This window comes from Podarcis bocagei (genome assembly GCF_964188305.1).
Source record: "Podarcis bocagei genome assembly, chromosome: 16".
NCBI classification, from domain to species: Eukaryota; Metazoa; Chordata; class Lepidosauria; order Squamata; family Lacertidae; genus Podarcis; species Podarcis bocagei.
The window spans coordinates 4,974,675-4,996,636 of record NC_138142.1 but is presented as its reverse complement, the minus strand read 5'-3'; the positions used below and the strand labels follow the sequence as shown (position 1 = coordinate 4,996,636).

General features: G+C 47.7%; 1 protein-coding gene across 1 annotated transcript; it reads right to left on the bottom strand.

Moving 5' to 3' along the window:
• Nucleotides 1-63: 63 nt before the first annotated feature.
• DDX55 (DEAD-box helicase 55) lies at nucleotides 64-19,331 on the bottom strand. The gene is made up of 14 exons (XM_081174926.1): nucleotides 19,165-19,331; nucleotides 15,207-15,257; nucleotides 15,031-15,117; nucleotides 13,081-13,172; nucleotides 12,910-12,972; nucleotides 11,709-11,858; nucleotides 10,981-11,170; nucleotides 10,428-10,510; nucleotides 9,242-9,373; nucleotides 8,525-8,617; nucleotides 8,204-8,318; nucleotides 6,723-6,891; nucleotides 3,124-3,416; nucleotides 64-1,385 (listed from the first exon to the last, which is right to left on the bottom strand). Exons 1-14 carry the CDS (start codon nucleotides 19,270-19,272, stop codon nucleotides 1,236-1,238), a joined length of 1,776 nt encoding a protein of 591 aa, XP_081031052.1. The 5' UTR covers nucleotides 19,273-19,331; the 3' UTR covers nucleotides 64-1,235.
• Nucleotides 19,332-21,962: the final 2,631 nt, after the last annotated feature.

Here is a 21,962-nt window from a genome sequence, read left to right as displayed (position 1 = left end):
ATGGGTTGCATGCAGAGCCCACAATGCAGCTCGGAAAGTTAAATGGTCAGGAACAAATTCACAGAAGGTTCAGATATGTTAGATTTTATTTGTAATTCACTTTATTACCGACCCTTCACCATAGGTCTTCTGTTCTGGGCCATTATTGAGGATTGCACACACATGAAGGTGGTGGGTGGATGGAAGGACCCTGAGTGGGAGGTAGGGAAGACCACCCAGGGGGAGAGGCTGGGAGAAGAAAGGAAAGCTGGGTGGGTCCACCACTTTCTGTGTGAGACAAAACACTAAGAGCTGCCTTTAAGAGAGGAATTCGCTTTTGCTTTCTCTGTTTTTATTTAGATTAGTTTCTTTTATCTTACTGTATTATGACAAAGCTTTAATAAAATACTATTTTTTAAAAAAATACTAAAATTAAATATATATTTTTAAAATATATCTTTTAAGAAGGCAGGTTTAAGATGATGGAGAACAGTTGGTAGCTGATGATCTGAAACTCAATTCTCTTAGATAAGAGAAGCCAGACTTTTCAGAAGGAATGACACAAAATGTTTAAAGCAGACAGCTAGGGAGTGACTACTTACAGTCAATCCCTCAGGCCAGGTAGGCGTGGGAGGCAGAATCCCTGCTCCCTTCTTCCTACAAGCAGCTTGGAGTTGGATACATGATCTCTCCCTTGTTAGCCTCATCACAGTCCAACAAAGTAGGTTTAGGTTGCAACACCGCCCTGAAACCTCCGGGTATAGGGTGGTATATAAATTCAATAGATAAATAAAAATAAACAAACACAGCAACTGGGACAAGGTTACCCAGCAAGAATGTGCCACTGGCTTTGTAGAATGCAACTTATTGCAAGACATGGGTGGGAGGAAAAATCTGGGAGCCTTTGCAACATGATGCTTAAAATCTTAACAGCAAAGTGGTCCTTACTCGTAGCTTCCTGGCAAAGCCCACACTTTCCCAAGCTCAAAATCCTTGGCACTTCCTGTTAAAAGAATCCCCTGTAGCAGCTCATCAGTGGTCTGGCTCAGAAGGCGGTGGCTTCAAGTTGTCCTGATTGAAAGCTGTGCTGGCTGGCGCTCATGAGAGCTGAATCATCTGCACGGCTCCAAGTTGAACAAGGCTGCTGTAACATAAGGCCCCAACAGCAACAATATCAAGAGTGAAATGGCACTCGGTATGTGTATATAAAGTTTTATTTGTATCAAAAAGGAGAGTTCAGCTCAACATTTCACCCTTCAGTCTGAGCCTCCTGCCTGGGCCTCCTTCACGCCATGCAGCAGCTTCTTCTCAAACTCCTCCTCACTGATTTTGCCCTTCTTGAGCCTTTTCAAGAGCCGGGTGTCCTGCAGGAGCTCCTCCATATCCTTGTCCTCCACATCAGAACCCTGCAAGGAAAAGGGGGAGAAGACTAGAGCTTAGCAGGGCACAGAAATACTTGGGCGGCAACTGCCGGCATCATAATGACATTATACAAATCTATGGTGCAGCTGCATTTGGAGGGCTGTGCACTGTCCTGGTCGCTTCACCTCAAAAAGGGTATTGTAGAAGTGGGTGGCGCTGTGGGTTAAACCACAGAGTCTAGGACTTGCTGATAAGAAGGTCGGCGGTTTGAATCCCCGTGACGGGGTGAGCTCCCGTTGCTCGGTCCTTGCTCCTGCCAACCTAGCAGTTCGAAAGCACCTCAAAGTGCAAGTAGATAAATAGGTACCGCTCTGGCAGGAAGGTAAATGGCATTTCTGTGCGCTGCTCTGGTTCACCAGTAGTGGCTTAGTCCTGCTGGCCACATGACCCGGAAGCTGTACGCTGGCTCCCTCGGCCAGTAAAGCGAGATGAGTGCCGCAACCCCAGAGTCGGCCACAACTGGACCTAATGGTCAGGGGTCCCTTTACCTTTACCTTTTAGAGCTGGGGAAAGTTCAGAAAAGGGCCACCAAATGGCCGAGGGGGTGGAGCAACTCCCCTATTAGGAAAGGTTGCAGCGTTTGGGACTCTTTAGTTTGGAGAAAAGGCAAGAAAGAGGCAACATGACAGAAGTTTATAAAACTATGCAGGGCATTGAGAAAGCGGGTAGTGGAATTCCCCTCTCTCCTAACACGGGAACTCGTGGACACCCAGTGAAGCTGAACGTTGGAAGATTTTGGATGGATAAAAGAAAGTGCTTCATGCAGCACAGTCAAATATGGAGCCCTTAGATGATTTTAAAATAGGATAATACAAATTCATGAAGGAGAAGGGGGATCCTAGCCATGGTGGCTTGGCTCTGCCTCCACAGCTGGGAGGCAGCAATGCTTGTGAATACCAATTGCTGGAAGCCGCAGGAGGGAAGAGCTGTTGTGTTCAGGGCCTGCTTGAAGGTTTCCCAAAAGAAGCATCTGGTTGGCCTCTGTGAGAAGAGGCTGCTGGACGAGGTGGGCCCCTGGGCTGATCCAGGAGGCTCTCCTGGTGTTCTTATGACAGACACATAGTTCCAGCTTCCCCCAAACAAATGCATCAAGCCCTCTGCTGCTCCTAGTATTTCTTTATCCCCCCCAGTCAAGACTGGCTCTCAAAAAAGCAGCTTGCAATTAAAATCCACAAGTAAAGATTCAACATGCTAGGTAGATGTGGAATGTGGAGGTGTTGAACTGTAGTTAAGTCAATTAAACTCTACGCAGAATAGACCCACTGAAGTTAATGACTCTTTATTTTCAATAGGTCTCCTAGCGCTAGATGTGGGACACAGGTGGCGCTGTGGGTTAAACCGCAGAGCCTAGGACTTGCCGATCAGAAGGTCGGCGGTTTGAATCCCCGTGACGGGGTGAGCTCCCGTTGCTCGGTCCCGCCTCCTGCCAACCTAGCAGTTCGAAAGCACGTCAAAGTGCAAGTAAATAAATAGGTACCGCTCCGTTGGGAAGGTAAACGGTGTTTCCGTGCGCTGCTCTGGTTCACCAGAAGCGGGTCAGTCCTGCTGGCCACATGACCCGGAAGCTGGATGCCAGCTCCCTCGGCCAGTAAAGCAAGATGAGTACCGCAACCCCAGAGTCGGCCACGACTGGACCTAATGGTCAGGGGTCCCTTTACCTTTACCTTACTAGCCCTAGATGCAATCAAAAATAAAATAAACATGGTAGCACACTCCGCTCACCTCCTCTCTTTTCCTTTTGGCTGTCATTTTCTTCTTCTTCTCTTTCTTTGATTTCTGCTTGGACCAGGCTTTGTTGCGGGTGAATTTTCTCTGCCCACCGTGCTCCTGCCACTCCTTCCTTCGCTGCTCCAACAGCTTTTGCCTCTGTTTTTCTCTGTTCTTGTCCTTGAAGGCAATCGTGTCCGTGTCAATATCAACAGGCGTGAAGTCCGAAAAGCACTTGCCTTTCAGCTCCGGCATCCGTGGCATCTTCAGCAAACCAAAACCGCGGGCCAGGCTACTAAAGTCCAAGTCTGTTGAGAGGGGGCGAGGGAGAAGAGAGAGAGAGAAGTATATGGATGGATCAAGCCACATACAGAAACCATGTGACAAAGCAGAGACTTTTTTTATTTTTTTATCGATCGGATACTCCCTACTGATGTGGATAGATTCCTCCAAGTTGGTAGGCCCACCACCTGCCTCCTTGATCCGTGCCCGTCTTGGCTGATTAGGGAGTGTCCAGATGTTGCGCGGACCCCCCTGGTTGAAATTATCAATTTGTCCCTTGACACGGGGACATTCCCAGGGGAACTGAAGGAAGCAGTGGTGCGTCCACTCTTAAAGAAAGCTTCATTAGATCCCTTAGACCTATCCAATTACCGCCCAGTTTCAAATCTTCCATACCTGGGTAAGGTAATTGAGAGAGCGGTTGCTGAACAGCTTGGTAGGTTTCTGGAGGAAACATCGGCATTAGATCCATTTCAGTCCGGTTTCCGTCCTGGTTTTGGGACGGAGACGGCTCTGGTTGCCCTAACAGATGATATCCGTAGACAACTGGATCGAGGCGGGTCAGGACTGCTGATCCTTTTAGATTTGTCAGCAGCCTTTGACATGGTCGATCATGATCTTCTGGACCATCGCCTTGCAGACGTGGGGATACAGGGCATAGCCCGTAACTGGTTGTGCTCTTTTATCTCTGGTCGGGGACAGGGGGTGGCACTAGGGAGGGAAATGTCGTCACGCCACTCCTTGGTGTGTGGAGTGCCACAGGGCGCAATTCTCTCCCCAATGCTTTTTAACATCTTTATGCGCCCCCTTGCCCAGATTATCCGGAGCTTTGGGCTGGGCTGTCATCAATATGCTGATGACACTCAGCTCTATCTACTGATGGATGGCCACACCAACTCGGCCCCTTACACACTGACCAGATGCTTGGAAGCTGTGGCTGGATGGTTTCGTGGGAGCCGATTGAAACTAAATCCTTCGAAGACAGAGGTCCTATGGCTAGGTCGGGATAGCATGGGGATGAGGGACCAACTCCCTTCTCTTGCGGGGGCCCAATTAGTGCCATTGCCTTCCGTTAAGAGTTTGGGTGTAATCCTTGACGCCTCCCTTTCCATGGAGGCGCAAGTCACAGCAACAGCCAAGGCGACATTTTTCCACCTCCGCCGCATCAAGCAGTTGGTCCCTTACCTTTCCCGCCCCGACCTGGCCACAGTGATCCATGCGACAGTCATCTCCAGGCTTGACTACTGTAACTCGCTCTACGCGGGGCTGCCCTTGAAGCTGTCCCAGAAACTCCAGCGGGTACAGAATGCTGCAGCGAGGCTCCTCACGGGGTCTCTGCCATGGGAGCATATTCATCCAGTGCTTTTCAAGCTGCACTGGCTCCCGGTGGAGTACAGGGTCAGATTTAAGGTGCTGCTTTTGACCTTTAAAGCCCTTCACGGCCTAGGACCCTCGTACCTACGGGACCGCCTCGCCTGGTATGCCCCACGGAGAGCCTCAAGGTCCATAAATAACAACACCCTAGTGGTCCCAGGCCCTAAGGAAGTTAGATTGGCTTCAACCAGAGCCAGGGCCTTTTCAGCACTGGCCCCAACTTGGTGGAACGCTCTGTCTCATGAGACCAGGGCCCTGCAGGATCTGATCTCTTTCCGCAGGGCCTGTAAGACAGAGTTGTTCCGCCTGGCCTTTGGATTGGAGCCAATTTGATTCCCTCCGCCCCCCTTTTTCTTTTTTCTTTTCCTTCTCCTGCAATGAGGCTCCATTTTAATATTTTAATGTTCCATTATTTTAATGTTGTATTTTATTTTTGTTTTTAAGTTGTAATCACTCATCTTGTTTTTATTATTGCTTGTAAGCCGCTCTGAGCCCGGCCTTGGCTGGGGAGGGCGGGGTATAAATAAAAAATTATTATTATTATTATTATTATTACACAAGCCAGCTGGGATGTCACAATAAAACAGACCATCACGCTTTTGGGGGCCAGGGAGCAAATTTGGAATTTAGAGAAAGTACCATAGGCAACAGTCACAAAATGGCTGGTGCTGGGTATGCGGCATTACATGAAATGGCTGTTGCATCTAAAAGGGGAGAAAGAGAGGCAGACTCACAAAAATGGTTCAAGCATGCCCCACTCGTGCCCCAATGGAGCAAGCACCTGCATCAGCCACCTCCATGCTTGCTCGCAGAGTATCTCCTTGCACCCATCCTCTGTGGAGAATGGAAGGAGAGTGCTCGATTTGGGAGATGCTCAGCCACTGCAAACAAGAAAATTAGCAGGAAAAGAGTCTTGTGGATTGTGAATTTTTGAAGGGATAATTCATAGGAGGTGCCATAGACAGGTTGGCTATTGGCACCCATGGGTGCCATGTTGACAGCCCATGGGATAAACCATGGTTCACTGTGGTTGGGAGGACCATCAGCAAGCCCTGGCTGTGAAGAGATCAGAAACTTCCATTTCTGACAAACTCCAGATTAGCGTTAACATCAGAACCATACCTTGCGGTTTCATCTTAACTTACTGTGGGGCCTGCAGTGTGCCTGAGCCACGCATCTCTCCTGGGAGTGACACAGTGGCTCTGACGCCTGCAGGCTCCGTGCTGCCAAAACGGCAGCATGAGGCTTGCTTCTGCCCACCACCTCTCCCTCGGTCACCCTACAGCTGAAGGGGAGGTGGGGGCAAGGCTCAGCACAGCACACTCTGCCCCGGCTTGATAAACAAGCTGACTTCACAACACATGATTTGAAGTTGGCTTGTTTCTACAAACCATAATTAAAATCAACCAGTTTGCTCAGTTTGCATGAAATGACAAGCTGTGATTAATCAAAGGCAAAAGCTTAGGCTTTAGACTTCTTCCTCATGGCCTTGGCGGAGAAGGAAAGGAGAAGACAAAGCATGTGAGAAGCTATGTCTCTAGCCAGAGACAGAGGTCAAGAATGGGCAGCGCAGCTTAGGGGTAGAGCATTTGCTTTCAATACAGAAGGTTCTGGGTTCAATCTAGGATGAAGAGCAAGACAAATTTAATAAATAAATTATAAATCTCTTGGTAAAGGCTGGGAATGTCCCCTGTCTGAAACTTTAAGAAAGCCACTGCCAGGAAGCACTGTCTACACTGCACTAAATGGACCGATGGTCTGACTCAGTAAAAAGCAGCATATGCCAGCAGGGGGCCTTCCAGATGTTTTCAACTAGAACTCCCTGATGCTTGGGCTGATGATGGGAAGTTGTGGAAGGTACCAGGATGGTGACGGCTGCCAGAGAGCATTCCTGAATCAAAACGGCCAGCAAAAATACACACACACACACACACACACACACCCCTAGTGCAAATTACCTTTCATCCTGAAGATCAGGTTGCACTCATGTTTGGCATAAGCCTGCACGTAAGATACAAAGGCTTTCATCCCCTTCTCATAGAAAGCTCTGTCAGCCAGACTGAGAGACTTCAGCTTCGGCAGGACATCTGCCACGTTGCTCTGCAGTTTCATTTCCTGCATGGGACACTGTCAAGAGGAGTCCAGTTTCAAATTATCTGAAACAAGACACTGGAAGTGCACCCCTTAATTCAGCTACTTTTAAATATGACATACCATGTGAAGAATTTTGCAAGTCAGAAGACCTTTTCTGCACATCATCTTTGCCAAAAAAAAGCTTGCCAAAGATTTGTGCAGAAGGGAGAATTTATGAAGGTGCATTTTCCCCCACTAGAAGTACTGCATAAGCAGGAAAAGTCACACCTGTCAATAAATACTTACCATACTTTTCGCCCTATAGGACACACTTTCCCCCCTCCAAAAATGAAGGGGAAATGTGTGTGCGTCCTATGGGGCGAATGCAGGCTTTCGCTGAAGCCTGGAGAGTGAGAGGGGTTGGTGCGCACCGACCCCTCTCGCTCTCCAGGCTTCAGGAAGCTCTTCGCAAGCCTTGGGAGCCCGCGGGAGTTCCTGTCGGGCTCCCTAGGCTTGCGGATAGCAGCCTGCATCTCGAAGCCTGGGGCGCGCTGCACAGCGCGCCCCGGGCTTCGGTTCCCCAACCTGGTTTGGAGGCTGGCAGTGGGGAGAAGCGCGCTTCTCCCTGCCGCCAGCCCCACAAGCTCAGGGGACAGCAGGGAGGTGCAGCGCCGCCATCCCACTGTTCCCCGACCTGGTTTGGACTTCAGGCAGATATATGCAAGGCGTGGGAGCCCGGCGGGAAGTCGCGCCGGTCTCCCAAGGCTTTAGGAGAGCTGCCTGTTCTGGGGACTGGGGTCAGGGAAAGCTCGGGCTTCCCCCGCCCCAGCCCCACGCCTCGGGGGGGGGGGGAATAAATTTTTTTTCCTTTATTTCTCCCCTCCAAAACTAGGTGCGTCCTATGGGGCGAAAAATACGGTATTTATTAATTTCATTTATTGTCTCCCATAGAGCATTCCAAAGCAGTAAGCAAACAATTTCACATCCAATAGAGTGGCAGACTAGGATACAAATCTCCACATAGAGGTCCCATTGGAAAAGGAAGTCCTTCAATGGGCACCGAGGGGAAGTAGAAGGCACCTGTCTCTGACACATTCTGAAAAGCAGGTGCCACCACACTATAGGCTTCATCCCTACATTGTACAGAACAGATCTAGTAAGACAGAACTGCAGGAGGCCCTCACCGTCAGAGCACAGTGCATGGTTACATACACAAGGAGTGAGACAATCTTTTAGGTCTCTTGGTCCCTAAAAGATGTAGAGGACTTTGTAGAACAGTCAATATTCCTTCCCCATGAACTGCATTCTCAGTGGAACCTGGAAGCATTCTCCCTTTCCATTTTTGAAAACAGAGAAGCCCACGCACCTTTTGGTTAATGGCTAGAAAACTGATGTAGGCTTCTTCCATGGGAAGCAAGAAGACAAGTGCGCTGCCCAAGTGCCCGATGCGCGCAGTGCGGCCACAGCGATGAACGAAGGCACTGGAACAGCGGGGGAAAGTGGTTCAACACAAGGAAAAGGCACACCTCCTTGGAGGCCAGCACAGGCCCCCACATTTGTATGCTATCACTGTTGAGCTCAGCAAACCCTTTACTTCCCACTTTTTTGCAGCCATAAACCAGAGTGGCCATTAAAGATTGGCTGCCTTCTTAAAGAGAAGGGAAGAAAGGGGAGAAACACTCAGTACCTTGCATTGCTTGGAGGGTCACACTGCAAAACCCAGTTCACCTCTGGAATGTCTATGCCTCGGGCCATCACATCCGTGCAAACCAGAATGCCACTAAGAAATCACGGGGAAATGCAAAGTTTTAGGAAGGGACGGAAATAAAAGTGAAATAACCTAGTGATTCTCCCAACTTAATTGGCTCCCATATGCAGAACGTTGGTCCTGCAACAAAAAGGTGCAGCGTGGAATAGCGCTGATCAGGAATCCAGCCACTCTATTTCCCCCTCCCACCTAAAAAAAAAAAATCTATCAACATTCTGTAGCCACAGAGCATGCCCAGTCCTCACTGGGGTGTTTTTGAGCCCTGCCTGCCTGCCCAGCCACCACTTTTAGGGTTTGTTTTCCAAAGATGCTTGGGACTTCTGCAAACCTTTGAGTTCTGCCAAGTCTGCTGATATCTCCCTGTTGTACATGGATGGTACTATTTTGGCTACAGAAGAATCGACAGTTGCAGACTGAACATTAGAAATAGAGGAAATGACCCTGAAGCAAATAATCCTGAAGTCTTAGCAGTTTCCCCAACAGTCTTACACCTAAATCATGTATATGTGTTGGGTGTGTGTGTGTGTGTGTGTGTGTGTGTGTGTGAGAGAGAGAGAGAGAGAGAGAGAGAGAGATGCACACACACACATATTTCTAGCAGTTGGCTAAACCAGTCCATATGAAAATGCATCTCACCTTGGAAGTTTCCGGAACTCCGTGAAGATCCTGTTCCGTTTGTGTTTCATTTTCCCATGGATGCACATTATTTTCACATTCTTAATCAAGGATTCCAAAGTCTTCCCAAAATACTCCACGCAAGCGCAGGTACTGGAAGTGTAAACAAAATGCCACAAAATGGGTCAGCTTTGCAATTCTTCATTTTTGACGGCCTAAAGGCCAAGATCCGAAGAGGGGTGAAATTACTTTGACCAGGGCTCAAGGCAGGAGAGTATGATTACCTTAGAGGATTGCAGATGAAGGAGCTGAAGCTGGAAAAGAGCAGCTTCCTTGAGGCCATGCTCTACCAGGGCAGTTAAAAATCTAAATGAATCAGTCCCTCGTACATCTGTCCTCCACGCCCCCAAGCAGGGCCTTCCCCCTTCAAGCTAGGCTCCAGGAAGAGTTTCCCAGCAGTGCCCCAGGCCCCTGAGGCAATATGGAACCTTGACTTGTTACAACAGGAATTGTGAACCTCCAATGTTGCTGGACATCCCAACCCTCACCAGCACCAACCAGGATGGCCGGTGGTTGGGAATGATGGGAGCTGGAGTCCAGAAGGTACCATATTGGCCTGAATATAAGCCTCACTTTCCCCCAAATTCTGACAGTGAAAAGTGCGGCTTAAATTCACGACCTTACAAAAATTGGCTTTTACGATATCGCTGCTGAAACAGACATACGGTAAAACGGAAAGGGTGTGAGTGTTTGCGGAATTTTAAGGGAGCGACTTATATCCGGGTATTGTCTTTTTTTCTTTTCCCCCCTTGAATTTTAAAGGTGTGACTTATATTCAGGCCAATACGGTAATTCTGAGGAACTTCTGAGGACATCCCTTTAGCTACTGAGCCAACAAATTAGAGTGCTTAGGGTGGTAGATAGTTCTATTTTTAAAACAAAACAAAACCAAAAACATTTCTCTATGTGTTTCAGTCTACTTTCCATTTCTCAATGCTGAATGAGACATTGATCATGTCATGGGTATTTCTTTCCCGGATGAAGATATATCTGAACAGCTAAGGATGAGGAACCTGTCCTGTCCCGTCCCTCCCACATTGCTGGACCCCCAACTCCCATCAGCCCCAGCCATTATGTTCAACAGTCTGGAATGATGGGGTTTAGGGGCCAGCAACCTCTGGAGGGCCACAGATTGCCCCTGCATCACCTGAAAAAGACGAGGTGTTTTTCTGCCTTGTGTTGGCGAAGGAAGTGGACCAGCTGGTTAAATTTTTCTTCTGCTTTGCAGATCTAAAAAGAGGAGGACAGAAAGATAAAGAGGCAGGGATAAATAGATGGCAGCGGGAAGCAGCGAAGCACAACAAACACCAGAGCCGATCAAAGCCCTCCTTAAAACCCTTTTCAAGATCAATCTGAAAGCTTCCCTTTAGACTGCAACTGTTAACAAAAACATTTTTTGCAAAAATCTTAATTACAGTCATACCTTGGTTCTCAAACGGAATCCGTTCTAGAAGTCCATTCAACTTCCGAAAATGTTCGAAAACCAAGGCGCAGCTTCTGACTTGCTGCAGGAGCTACAGGGTTATAGCCAACAAAGCTGTCCTAGTCGGGCAAGGACAATGGACTTGCACAATGGACTTTCTCCTTCCTCTCCCTTTCTCACCTCCCAAAGAAACCTCTGCTTGAGAGAGCTAGAGGAGACTCCAAGAACCTGACATGGCTGAAGGGAGCTTCCTGCGTTACTACAGAGCCATCCTCACCATGTAGTAGTTTTGTAGGCGGGTGGGGGTCTTCTGAGTGTTGCTCGCTGCCATTCCCTTCTCCTTCACCGAGATGCGGACAGGGTTCCGGAGACCAGCCCTCACCAGGTTCTCGACTTCTTGAGTTTGAGTTGCCGAAAAGAGCCCCGTTCGTCTCTGCTTGGGCAACAAGTCCAGAATGGTATTTAAACTGCAAGCGAACACAGTTAGAAAGGTCAGAAGAGCTCTTCTGAATCAAGGCCAAAGATACACAAGAGAAGAACTTTATTCAGTCTTCATTTTAAAGGAAACCAAGCTAACGCTAATGATATGGATTAACGTGTAGATAAAAACAGTTATCATTTGGATTGTGCAATTCTCCAAATTTTGCAGTGCAGTTTTGGTTAAAAAATGCATATATTCTATTTTAGAGTGGGAATGTGTACAAAATGTATGTTTCAGGGACAAGTACATGCACAATGTTTGTTTTAGGGGAAAATGCATACAATTTAAGCAAATTTTTGGGTAGTATTTTTAAAAGCCACAGAAAGCAAGATGGAATGCACTCAACACCAGCAAAACTGTCACAGAATGGCAATAAACTGATCCATCCATCCATACGCCTTAGTCCCAAAGTGCTCAATCAGATGTCTTGCAATTTAACTATTATGAAATTTATAATCCAGCTCAAGAGCAGGCAACCATCAAAGGTGCTGGTGGAAGGTCCCCCTTACTCCCAAAGCAAATACCTTGCTTCAAAGCCCATATCCAGAAGCCGGTCTGCTTCATCCAAGACCAAAACATCCAGAGATTTCACAGAGCTGGCCAAATCCAGCCCATCTGATTTTCTCCTGAACATGTCCTCCAAACGGCCTGGAGTAGCTACCAGGATGTGTCCACTGTTGGGTATAGAGGGAAAAACCTCATTTTTATGGTTGGTTTGGGGGAAGGTTCATAACTGCAGGGAAAGTCACAGGAGAATCCAATCTTTTTGGAACTGGGATCAATACAATCAAGAAGGAAATCAAGAAGGAAAAGGAGATGTTCTCTGTCTGTGCACTAGCATATATCACAAACACAGCTGCCACCTCTTCCTCCCCCTTGCACAAAAACCTTTTCCTCCACTGCCACCAGGCTCTTGCCGAATGCTTGAGAAGTCCAAAATGCAAATAATGAGAACCGAAGTGACATTTTCAAATCTTATGACTTCTAAGCTCCTGTTGGTGCTCCAGTATTAATAAGAGAGAACGAAATATGAAAGCATGTCAAAAACTGCTTTTGTGAAATTCCACTGAAATTAAGCTAGTCAACCATGTGCTTAGAATTTTAGGATTGTAGAGTTGAAAGGGAATGCAGAAATCTTTTTTGCCCAACATGGGGCTCAAACCCACAACCCTGATGTTAACAGCCTCGTACTCTACTAACTAAGCTATCAGAGATCAAATTATTACTAGGACCCACAAGGCTCAAATGGCACAGCACTGTCCAAACCCAATGGACAGATAGGGGCTGGGGAGTTGCTATAATAAATCTCAATAATATCTAAAGATACAAAAAAATAGTATCAATAACCACCAACCCCCCCCCCCCAAAAAAAAAACACAACCTAAATAAGAGTTTGTTCAGCAGCCTCAGCTTTTGCAGCTGGAGTCAAGTCAGAGCCTCGCCCTCCCAGGTCAGGTGGGAAAAGGCCAGCAAGGCAGGGACCAAGTCTCCCAAGACACACAGCCAAGATGGTCCAATGATAACATGGTATCATTGCTTTTCTCCTATATTTACACTGGGACAAACTGGTTGAATAATCCCAAATGCAGATCCATGGAATTGCTACTGAGCTAGGATTCTACCCAGAAAATGCAGGACACATAGTAATTTCAAACTCGAAGGAGTTCAGAAAATCTGATGCCCAAGTAGTAAGATTTCAGCAGCACTGGCCAGTCAGCAACTCACCCTCGTTCTTTGAATCTTTCTACGTCTTCCATGGGATTCTTTCCGCCGATTAGAAGGCACTGGCTGAAACAAAGCACACACGTGCTATTCAAAAAAGCCACCAGAGTGAGCCACCATGCCCAGCTTCTTAGCAATCAGAATCATTTATGTAAGAATCATTTACATTATTACCTAAACTGTGGGAAATACTTTGTGAAATGGGATATCACTTCGTCTATTTGAATGGCAAGCTCTCGCGTGGGAGTGATGACGACAGCGCCAACCTGAAACATCAGAAAGAAAATGGGAGGGAAATATAGAGGCCAACTATTTTCTTCAATGCAATCCGCTCCTCCATCCTGAACAAATGCAACTGGTAGCACTTCCTGCGGATTTCAACTGAATTTAGGTGATGGCAGAGTGGCTGAGGATCAAGAGAAATGCAGATGTCAAATAGGGGTGAATCAAAAGCTACTACACCATAGCTGTTTGGCTGGATGCGCCACTACTGCTGCCTCTCTGCTTTGGGGGAACGAAGTATCCTGTGGCTACCTGCCAGAGACAGGAGAGGTTTGCAGCTGTGGAGCACTTTTCTTTAGACAAGGAGGTGGTGTTAGAAAACAAGCTTGCTCCATCTTCCGTGCAACAGCCCATTAGATTTCTGAAGGTAGCTATCATAGAATCATAGAATCATAGAGTTGGAAGAGACCACAAGGGCCATCGAGTCCAACCCCCTGCCAAGCAGGAAACACCATCAGAGCACTCCTGACATATGGTTGTCAAGCCTCTGCTTAAAGACCTCCAAAGCAGGAGACTCCACCACACTGCTTGGCAGCAAATTCCACTGTCGAACAGCTCTTACTGTCAGGAAGTTCTTCCTAATGTTTAGGTGGAATCTTCTTTCTTGTAGTTTGGATCCATTGCTCCGTGTCCACTTCTCTGGAGCAGCAGAAAACAACCTTTCTCCCTCCTCTATATGACATCCTTTTATATATTTGAACATGGCTATCATATCACCCCTTAACCTCCTCTTCTCCAGGCTAAACATGCCCAGCTCCCTTAGCCGTTCCTCATAAGGCATCGTTTCCAGGCCTTTGACCATTTTGGTTGCCCTCCTCTGGACACGTTCCAGTTTGTCAGTGTCCTTCTTGAACTGTGGTGCCCAGAACTGGACACAGTACTCCAGGTGAGGTCTGACCAGAGCAGAGCATATCTCCTCTGTCTCCTTTTTACCATGCTAAACATATGAAGTTAAGAAGCTGCTTCATTTTGATCTGACCCCTGGTCCACCCAACTCAGTATGGTCCACACCACAGGTAGCCAATTTCATGGGTGACCTCAACTCCCATCATACCTCTGACCATTGGCCGTGCTGGCTGAGGCTAATGGGAACCAAGGTGTAACAACATCTAGAGGCCAGCAGATTGACTTGATCTATACTGACTACCCTGACTGGCAGTGGTTCTCCAGGGTTTGGGGATTTGAACCCGGATCCTTTTGCATACAAAGCAGATGCCTACCACTGAGCTATGACTCCTCCCTCAAGGAATTGCACAAGGTGACTTGCTTACCTGCTCCTGCCAGAAATTAAAGCACTCCACAGCCACAGCCTCCTTTCATCTCAAATGGCTTCAACACACCTTGATTCCCAAGAAGAAATGGCAGTGATGGAATAGCCAGTCAAGTGACTCCAACATTGCAGCTTTTGAACTGCTGCTATGCTACAGTCACATGTTCACTGAAGAGAAACCTCAGAGATCACAGCACTTTCAGTCTCGTTATTTCAGTCTTCCTCTGCCCTAAGAGTGCAAATTATGGTTCACAGTGGAATGCACTAGGTAAGAAAACCACTCTTAGGTCAGATGTAGGTAAACCATCTACAACTGGGAACCGCCTTGAGACCTCTGGGTATAGGGCGGTATATAAATTAAATATATGAATAAGCCCTTAGAACACAGGAAATAAGCTATGTAATTGACAAGTCTTTTTCACTAGCCCTCTGAAGAAAACAGAAATGAAATATCAATGTTCTTAGGCACCAGCATAAAAGACCTTTGGCTCTTGGGAACCAATTGCTCAAAACTATTCTCCCAATCTTCCTATTTTTTAAAAGCAGGGCAGAAAAGAACAGTGACATTTTACCTGCATTTTCTTGAGCTTTTCTTCCCGTCGGAGAAGAATTTCTATGATTGGAATAACGAAAGCTAAAGTTTTTCCACTGCCAGTTACCTGCAGACATGAAAACAAGAGACATCAAAAAATAGTTCTTTCAGCAAAAGGCCAAAAGTCACAGGGAAGTTGAGCAGCAAGACACTTACCGCCTCAGCTGCCACATCCTTATTTGTCATAAACAAAGGAATCGTTGCAGACTAGAAGAGAGACAGAAGTGTAAAAAAAGGATTATTATTTCATTTAAAAAACTTAGTCCCTGTGTAATTTTCAAAAGGAATTCAAGATGGCTAACTAATCCAAGCATTCCAACAGTATTAAAATATGTAACAATCCACATTCCAATGCCCATCAAGAAATCAAGGTATTCACATAAAAACCTATAATACATTTCCAAAAACAGTTAACATAACTAAAATATCAAACAAAAACCAGAAAAAGAAATTATGGGGCAATGCTAAGTGACAGGATAGGGAACCTGTGACCTGCCAATTCCCGTCAGCCTCAGCTAGCCGTGACGAAGGGCAGGGATGACGGAAGTTGCAGCCCAACAACTTATAAAGAGTCACAAACGCCCAAACCTTGTTTTAAAGAGAACTGCAGGCAGAGGGAATATTGGAGAAATGATCTTCCTATTAAAGCAGGTGATGTAAAGCAGATGCTGCTGCTGGAACCTTAGTCTTTTATTTTATTTATTACATAAATTTATTATATTGGCACTTTCTCTGCTGCCTTTTTGGTGCCTATTGAAGACCTTCCTCTTTCCACAAGCCTTTTACGCTTTCCCAGTCTGCATCTGTACAGTGGTACCTCGGGTTACAGACACTTCAGGTTACAGACTCCGCTAACCCAGAAATAGTACCTCGGGTTAAGAATTTTGCTTCAGGATGAGAACAGAAATCGTGCTCAAGCGGCGCAGCGGCAGCGGGAGGCCCCATTAGCTAAAGTGGTGCTTCAGGTTAAGAACAGTTTCAGGTTAAGAACGGACCTTTGGAACGAATTAAGTGCGTAACCAGAGGTACCACTATACTGGAATTGTTTTTAAGATGTTTCTTTGTTTTATCTCTTGTTGTTTGCCGACCTGGAGTTCTTTTGGAGGAAGGACAGGATATTAACTTAATTAACAAAGAAAGAAGAAATATGCCACTTTTCCTCCAAGGAGCTCAAAGTTCTCCCCCTCTCAATTTTATCCTCACAACAACTCTTGACAGGTAGATTAGGCAAAGAGACAGTGACTGGCCCCAGACCACTCAGTGGGCTCCATGCCTGAGTGGGGAGTTGAACCCTGTCTCCAAGATTCTAGTCCAACACTCTAACCACTATGGTGGCTGCTCTGAAAGCGTTACTTTGTATGGGAGCCATAGTACTGGTAAAGCTGTGTGGGGTGGACCTGATCAGCACCCGGATGAATGGGAGACCACTGCAGTCCTGCCCATATGCAACCTGGCTAAAGCTGCACCAAAATCCTTGCTGTATGGCTCCACCATCAGAGGTGAGGCACATTATGACTGGGAAGAGGTCCTTCTCACTTGCGACACCACTCATGGAACTCTATCACAAGAGAAGCTTATTTGGCGCTGTGGGTTAAACCACGGAGCCTAGGACTTGCTGATCAGAAGGTCAGCGGTTCGAATCCCGGCGACAGGGTGAGCTCCTGTTGCTCAGTCCCTGCTCCTGCCAACCTAGCAGTTCGAAAGCACGTCAAAGTGAAAGTAGATAAATAGGTACCACTCCAACGGGAAGGTAAACGGCATTTCTGTGTGCTGCTCTTGTTCTCCAGAAGCGGCTTAGTCATGCTGGCCACATGACCCGTAAGCTCCCTCGGCCAATAAAGCGAAATGAGCTCCACAACCCCAGAGTCGGCCACGACTGGACCTAATGGTCAGGGGTTCCTTTACCTTTACCTTAAGCTGTATTTTCAGTGCCAAACAGTATTTGTATTCTTGTTTTGAGTGATTGTTTCCTACACCTGTTTGCTAATAGTCTGGAGTCTTCCCCTCCACACTCGTAGAAGCGTTGTTTTGAGTATAGAACATGGGTAGGCAAACTAAGGACCGGGTGCCGGATCCGGCCCAATCACCTTCTAAATGTGTCCTTTTATTTAAAATGCATCTCTGGGTTATTTGTGGGGCATAGGAATTCTTTCATCCCCCCCCCAAAAAAAAATATAGTCTGAAGGTCTGAGGGACAGTGGACCAGCCCCCTGCTGAAAAAGTTTGCTGACCCCTGGTCTAGAATGTTGATCACTGTTTTGTTGATTTCTAACAAGTCGTTTGCTGACCCCTGGTGTATTTCTTGTAGGAAGACAATGTGGTTTCATGGTGTTTATGTACTGAGGCACAGCCCTCTTGATCTTCGTATTGGGCACCCCTGCCTCTCCCTTGCTTGTGGTGGCGGCGTTGGCAGCGTGGGGACCAGCTAGAGAGCCCTGTTGGTGCTGGCGGTCCCTATGAGCTTGGTGCAGCCATGGCGCTTGCCATCTTGCCTTGCCAGAAGACAAGCATACTTACTTTTGAGTAAAGATACATAGGACTGCAAAGGTACACAATCAACTACTCTGAAAGCAGAACTTACTTACAGTGGTACCTCGGGTTAAGAACTTAATTCGTTCTGGAGGTCCATTCTTAACCTGAAACTGTTCTTAACCTGAAGCACCACTTTAGCTAATGGGGCCTCCTGCTGCCGCCGCGCCAGCGGAGCACAATTTCTGTTCTCATCCTGAAGCAAAGTTCTTAACCCGAGGTACTATTTCTGGGTTAGCGGAGTCTGTAACCTGAAGCATCCGTAATCTGAAGCATCTGTAGCCCGAGGTACCACTGTATTTCTAACTCACACTTTTCCACAACCATCTTCGAGCCGGGATGCAACGTAATTAATATTCCATCCAAGAGCCATGATTTAAAGGGGGGGGAGGACACCAGTAACAAGAGCAATACATGCCAAAGACGATTAAAACCCTAGAGGGGGTTTGGTCCAAAACTCCAGGCTCATTTGGGTTGGAGGCTTTGCATTACACATGTACATCTGTATACAACCAGTGAAGGCGGTGAAGGTCCTGTGTGAGTGCCTGGAGGCGGTTGGAGGATGGATGGCGGCTAACAGATTGAGGGAGAATCCTGACAAGACAAAAGTACTGTTTTTGGGGGACAGGAGGCGGGCAGGTGTGGAGGATTCCCTGGTCCTGAATGGGGTAACTGTGCCCCTGAAGGACCAGGTGCGCAGCCTGGGAGTCATTTTGGACTCACAGCTGTCCATGGAGGCACAGGTCAAATCTGTATCCAGGGCAGCTGTTTACCAGCTCCATCTGGTACGTAGGCTGAGACCCTACCTGCCTGCAGACTGTCTCGCCAGAGTGGTGCATGCTCTAGTTATCTCCCGCTTGGACTACTGCAATGCGCTCTACATGGGGCTACCTTTGAAGGTGACTCGGAAACTACAGCTAATCCAGAATGCGGCAGCTAGACTGGTGACTGGGGGCGGCCGCCGAGACCACATAACACCGGTCTTGAAAGACCTACATTGGCTCCCAGTGCGTTTCCGAGCACAATTCAAAGTGTTGGTGCTGACCTTTAAAGCCCTAAACGGCCTTGGTCCAGTATATCTGAAGGAGCATCTCCACCCCCGTCGTTCTACCCGGACACTGAGGTCCAGCACCGAGGGCCTTCTGGCAGTTCCCTCACTGCGAGAAGCCAAGTTACAGGGAACCAGGCAGAGGGCCTTCTCGGTAGTGGCGCCTTCCCTGTGGAACACCCTCCCACCAGATGTCAAAGAGAACAACAACTACCAGACTTTTAGAAGACATCTGAAGGCAGCCCTGTTTAGGGAAGCTTTTAATGTTTGATGTATCACAGTATTTTAATATTCTTTTGGAAGCCGCCCAGAGTGGCTGGGGAAGCCCAGCCAGATGGGCGGGGTACAAATAATAAATTATTATTATTATTATTATTACCTAGATAAACACACATATCCGTATACACAGCGCTCACGAGCATGCTGGCTCTCATCTCTTTGAAGGAAAGAATCCCAGAAGTGTAGCGCTGGAAGGGGTCCAGGGAGCCATCTAGTCCACCCCCTTCCCGAGGAGGGAGATCAGAGCCCGCTGCCTACCTGCACCGGCGTCATGTGCGTGAAGCCCAGCTCCCGCAAGGCCCGTCCCACGCCAGGGCTCAGCCGGACGGGCAGGGAGTCCCACGCGCCCTCGGTCACCGTCTCCATGCTCCCGTGCGCGCAGCTCCCCCGTCCCCGCGGCGGCCAATCCGCGTCCGCCCTTCCTGCGGTCCCCCACGGGGCAGGCGTCCGAAGCCTTAAGCGGCCGTTCCGGGAAACAGAACTGCGGGACTTTAGTTCCGCCTCAGCGCTGAGCGGCGCGGGGCGCGGGGCGCAGGCGCCACCCTTTCCTTTAAAATGCTGCCGAGGTCCCCATTCCTGCCAAAATCTGGAATCCGCAGCTCAGGGTCGACAGACACGGGTGTCAGTAGTGGGATACGAATCCTGCTTCCATTCAGAGACCAGAACAGAGCCAGAAGTACAAATGGCTGTGAAAAGACCAAAAAGTTTTGGAGGAAAGTTCATTTCGAAATGAAAAAATGTAAAAAAAACTACATTTGCACTGGACCCCAAAACTATGTCATTGGGAATGACTCCTTCAGCTACTGTATTGTGAAATCGTCAGTGGAACTATTTAGTTATATGACCACTTCAGTCAGAGTGGTGTTGGCTAACATATGTCCTGGAATAGATGCATGGAAAGAGAATATGCAGTAATGGCAAAACTCGCGAATTTAGTAAATGATAGACTCATAGCAGAACATTAAAAAACTTGGACTCTTTATAATTTGTATACAACTTAACAGAACTGTAACAAAATGAACATTTGTATGGATTTGTATAATAGACCTTAGGTTACAAAAATATTTCCTGTTTAAAAATAGCTTTGTGTGTATATGATAAAGAAAGAAATATATAGTAGAAGAAATCTTGTCTACCTGATCTAGAAATGAAATCATATTTTAAAATAATTTTTGCTTTAGATTTTTATAATCATATATGGTATTTCTCCAATAGCAAACTACCTAGAATTGGAAATAATATTTAGTATACTAACCTTTGTTTAACTCTTGATAAATGTCAGCTTGCTGAGTTATTTTGTACCATTGTGATTCAATGTTATATTTGCCAGCAGGCAGAGCCAGCAATACAGAGTTTTGCTGCTTAGCAAGAGATTTGGGGAAGTTGCACCCGTTCTTCACTGTGATCAGATTACACACTGAGTACTCGTCTCCCGTTTAGTGTGCAAGGAAGTCAGCCAGGCCATAGCATGAGTACCTGCCAGCCATCTCATCCTAGGTCACCTCCTACGCAGCATCAGGCAGGTGAAGTCACTAACATCCATCCATGAAAAAAAATACACCTAAGGCGAATTCTGGGACTCCAGAATCCACAGATACCTGTAGTCTCTAGCTCAGGTGTGGGGAACCTCTGGCCCTCCGGATGTTGCTGAACACCTGCTTGCTGGAGTTGACAGAAGTTGCAGTCTAGCAAGAGCTGGGGTGGCCAAAGGATCCCCACACCTCACCAGAGAAAAAAAATTCTGCATATGCTCAGGAGCACATTTGCCCTGCGGTCTTTGAAATGCTACATCCCCCTTGGAGGTCAAGCATGTCTGTGCATGCTCCAGGACACTCAGCCAAGGTGCCAGAATTTTGGTCAGCCCAAAGGTAGCTGCTGCACTCTTTAGACACGTCTGCTGAAATTGCTGATAAATTTGCGCTGGCTTCCTTGCCCTTTGAGACTATCTGAGGTGGGGACTGGAACCCTTTTGAGGTGGGGGCTGGAACCCTTTTGAGGACTTGGAAGCCTTTGAGGACTTGTTAATTTATTTTAGCACTCCTTTGGAAACAAGAAGGTATGTGCTTTTTGCAGTCGACTGGGCATATTTCCAAATGTGCATTCCGCAGAAAAACAACAAACTGTGAAGCATTCATGTGCCCCATGTGCCCATGGCTCTGGAATTCATGTGCTCCCATGCCAGAGAGGTTTTATAAGCGAATTTGATGGTTCCTTTCCCCACTTAGGCCAGACAGGTCCCCCACGCGCCTGCCTTTAATGTTATGGCCCACCATTAAACTTGCATGCACCACAAAATGTGCCACCCACATGGAAAGAGCAGGCTGCATTTACCCTTTTCTCTCCAGATTTGAGTTCCACCTGAAAATTATGTGGCAGAAGTTGCAAATGCTTGCAGATCCATGCCCCTGCTTAATTCACAGAATGCGTAAGGAAGGGTAGTGATATCCTTAAGCCCCCCGCAGCAAACAGAAAAAGAGAGCCACCAAGCACCTTAGAAACAAATGGATTGATCGTGGCAGATAGGGGGGGATCTTTCTGTGGACGACATGGGCAGGCTGTAAGTAGCATCCCTTTCTCTTCTCATTTGTGTCACAAACTGGGAGGTTTTTCTGGTGGAAACCTGAGTACAGTGGTACCCCGCAAGACGAACGCCTCGCGAGACAAAAAACTCGCAAAACGAAAGGTTTTTTCGTTTTCGAGTTGCCTCGCAAGACGAATTTCCCTATGGGCTTGCTTCGCAAGACGAAGCTTGCCCCGGGGACAGCGGGTCTTCTCTTTTGAAGCAAGGGGCGGCGGGGAGATCGCTTCTCCCCACCGCCCCTTGCTTCAAAAGAGGTCCGGCGGCAGCGGAAGCGCTTCCCGCTGCCCCCGGACCTCTTTTGAAGCAAGCGGCTGCGGGGAGATCGCTACTCCCGGTGCTCCGAAGCGGGGCGGGGGGGGCGGGAACACCTTCCCCCACCGCCCCGCTTCAGAACGCTGCTCCGAAGCGGGGTGGGGGGCGGGAACAACTGCCCCAGCCGCCGGGCTTCGTAGCGCTGCTGCGAAGCCGGGCGGGG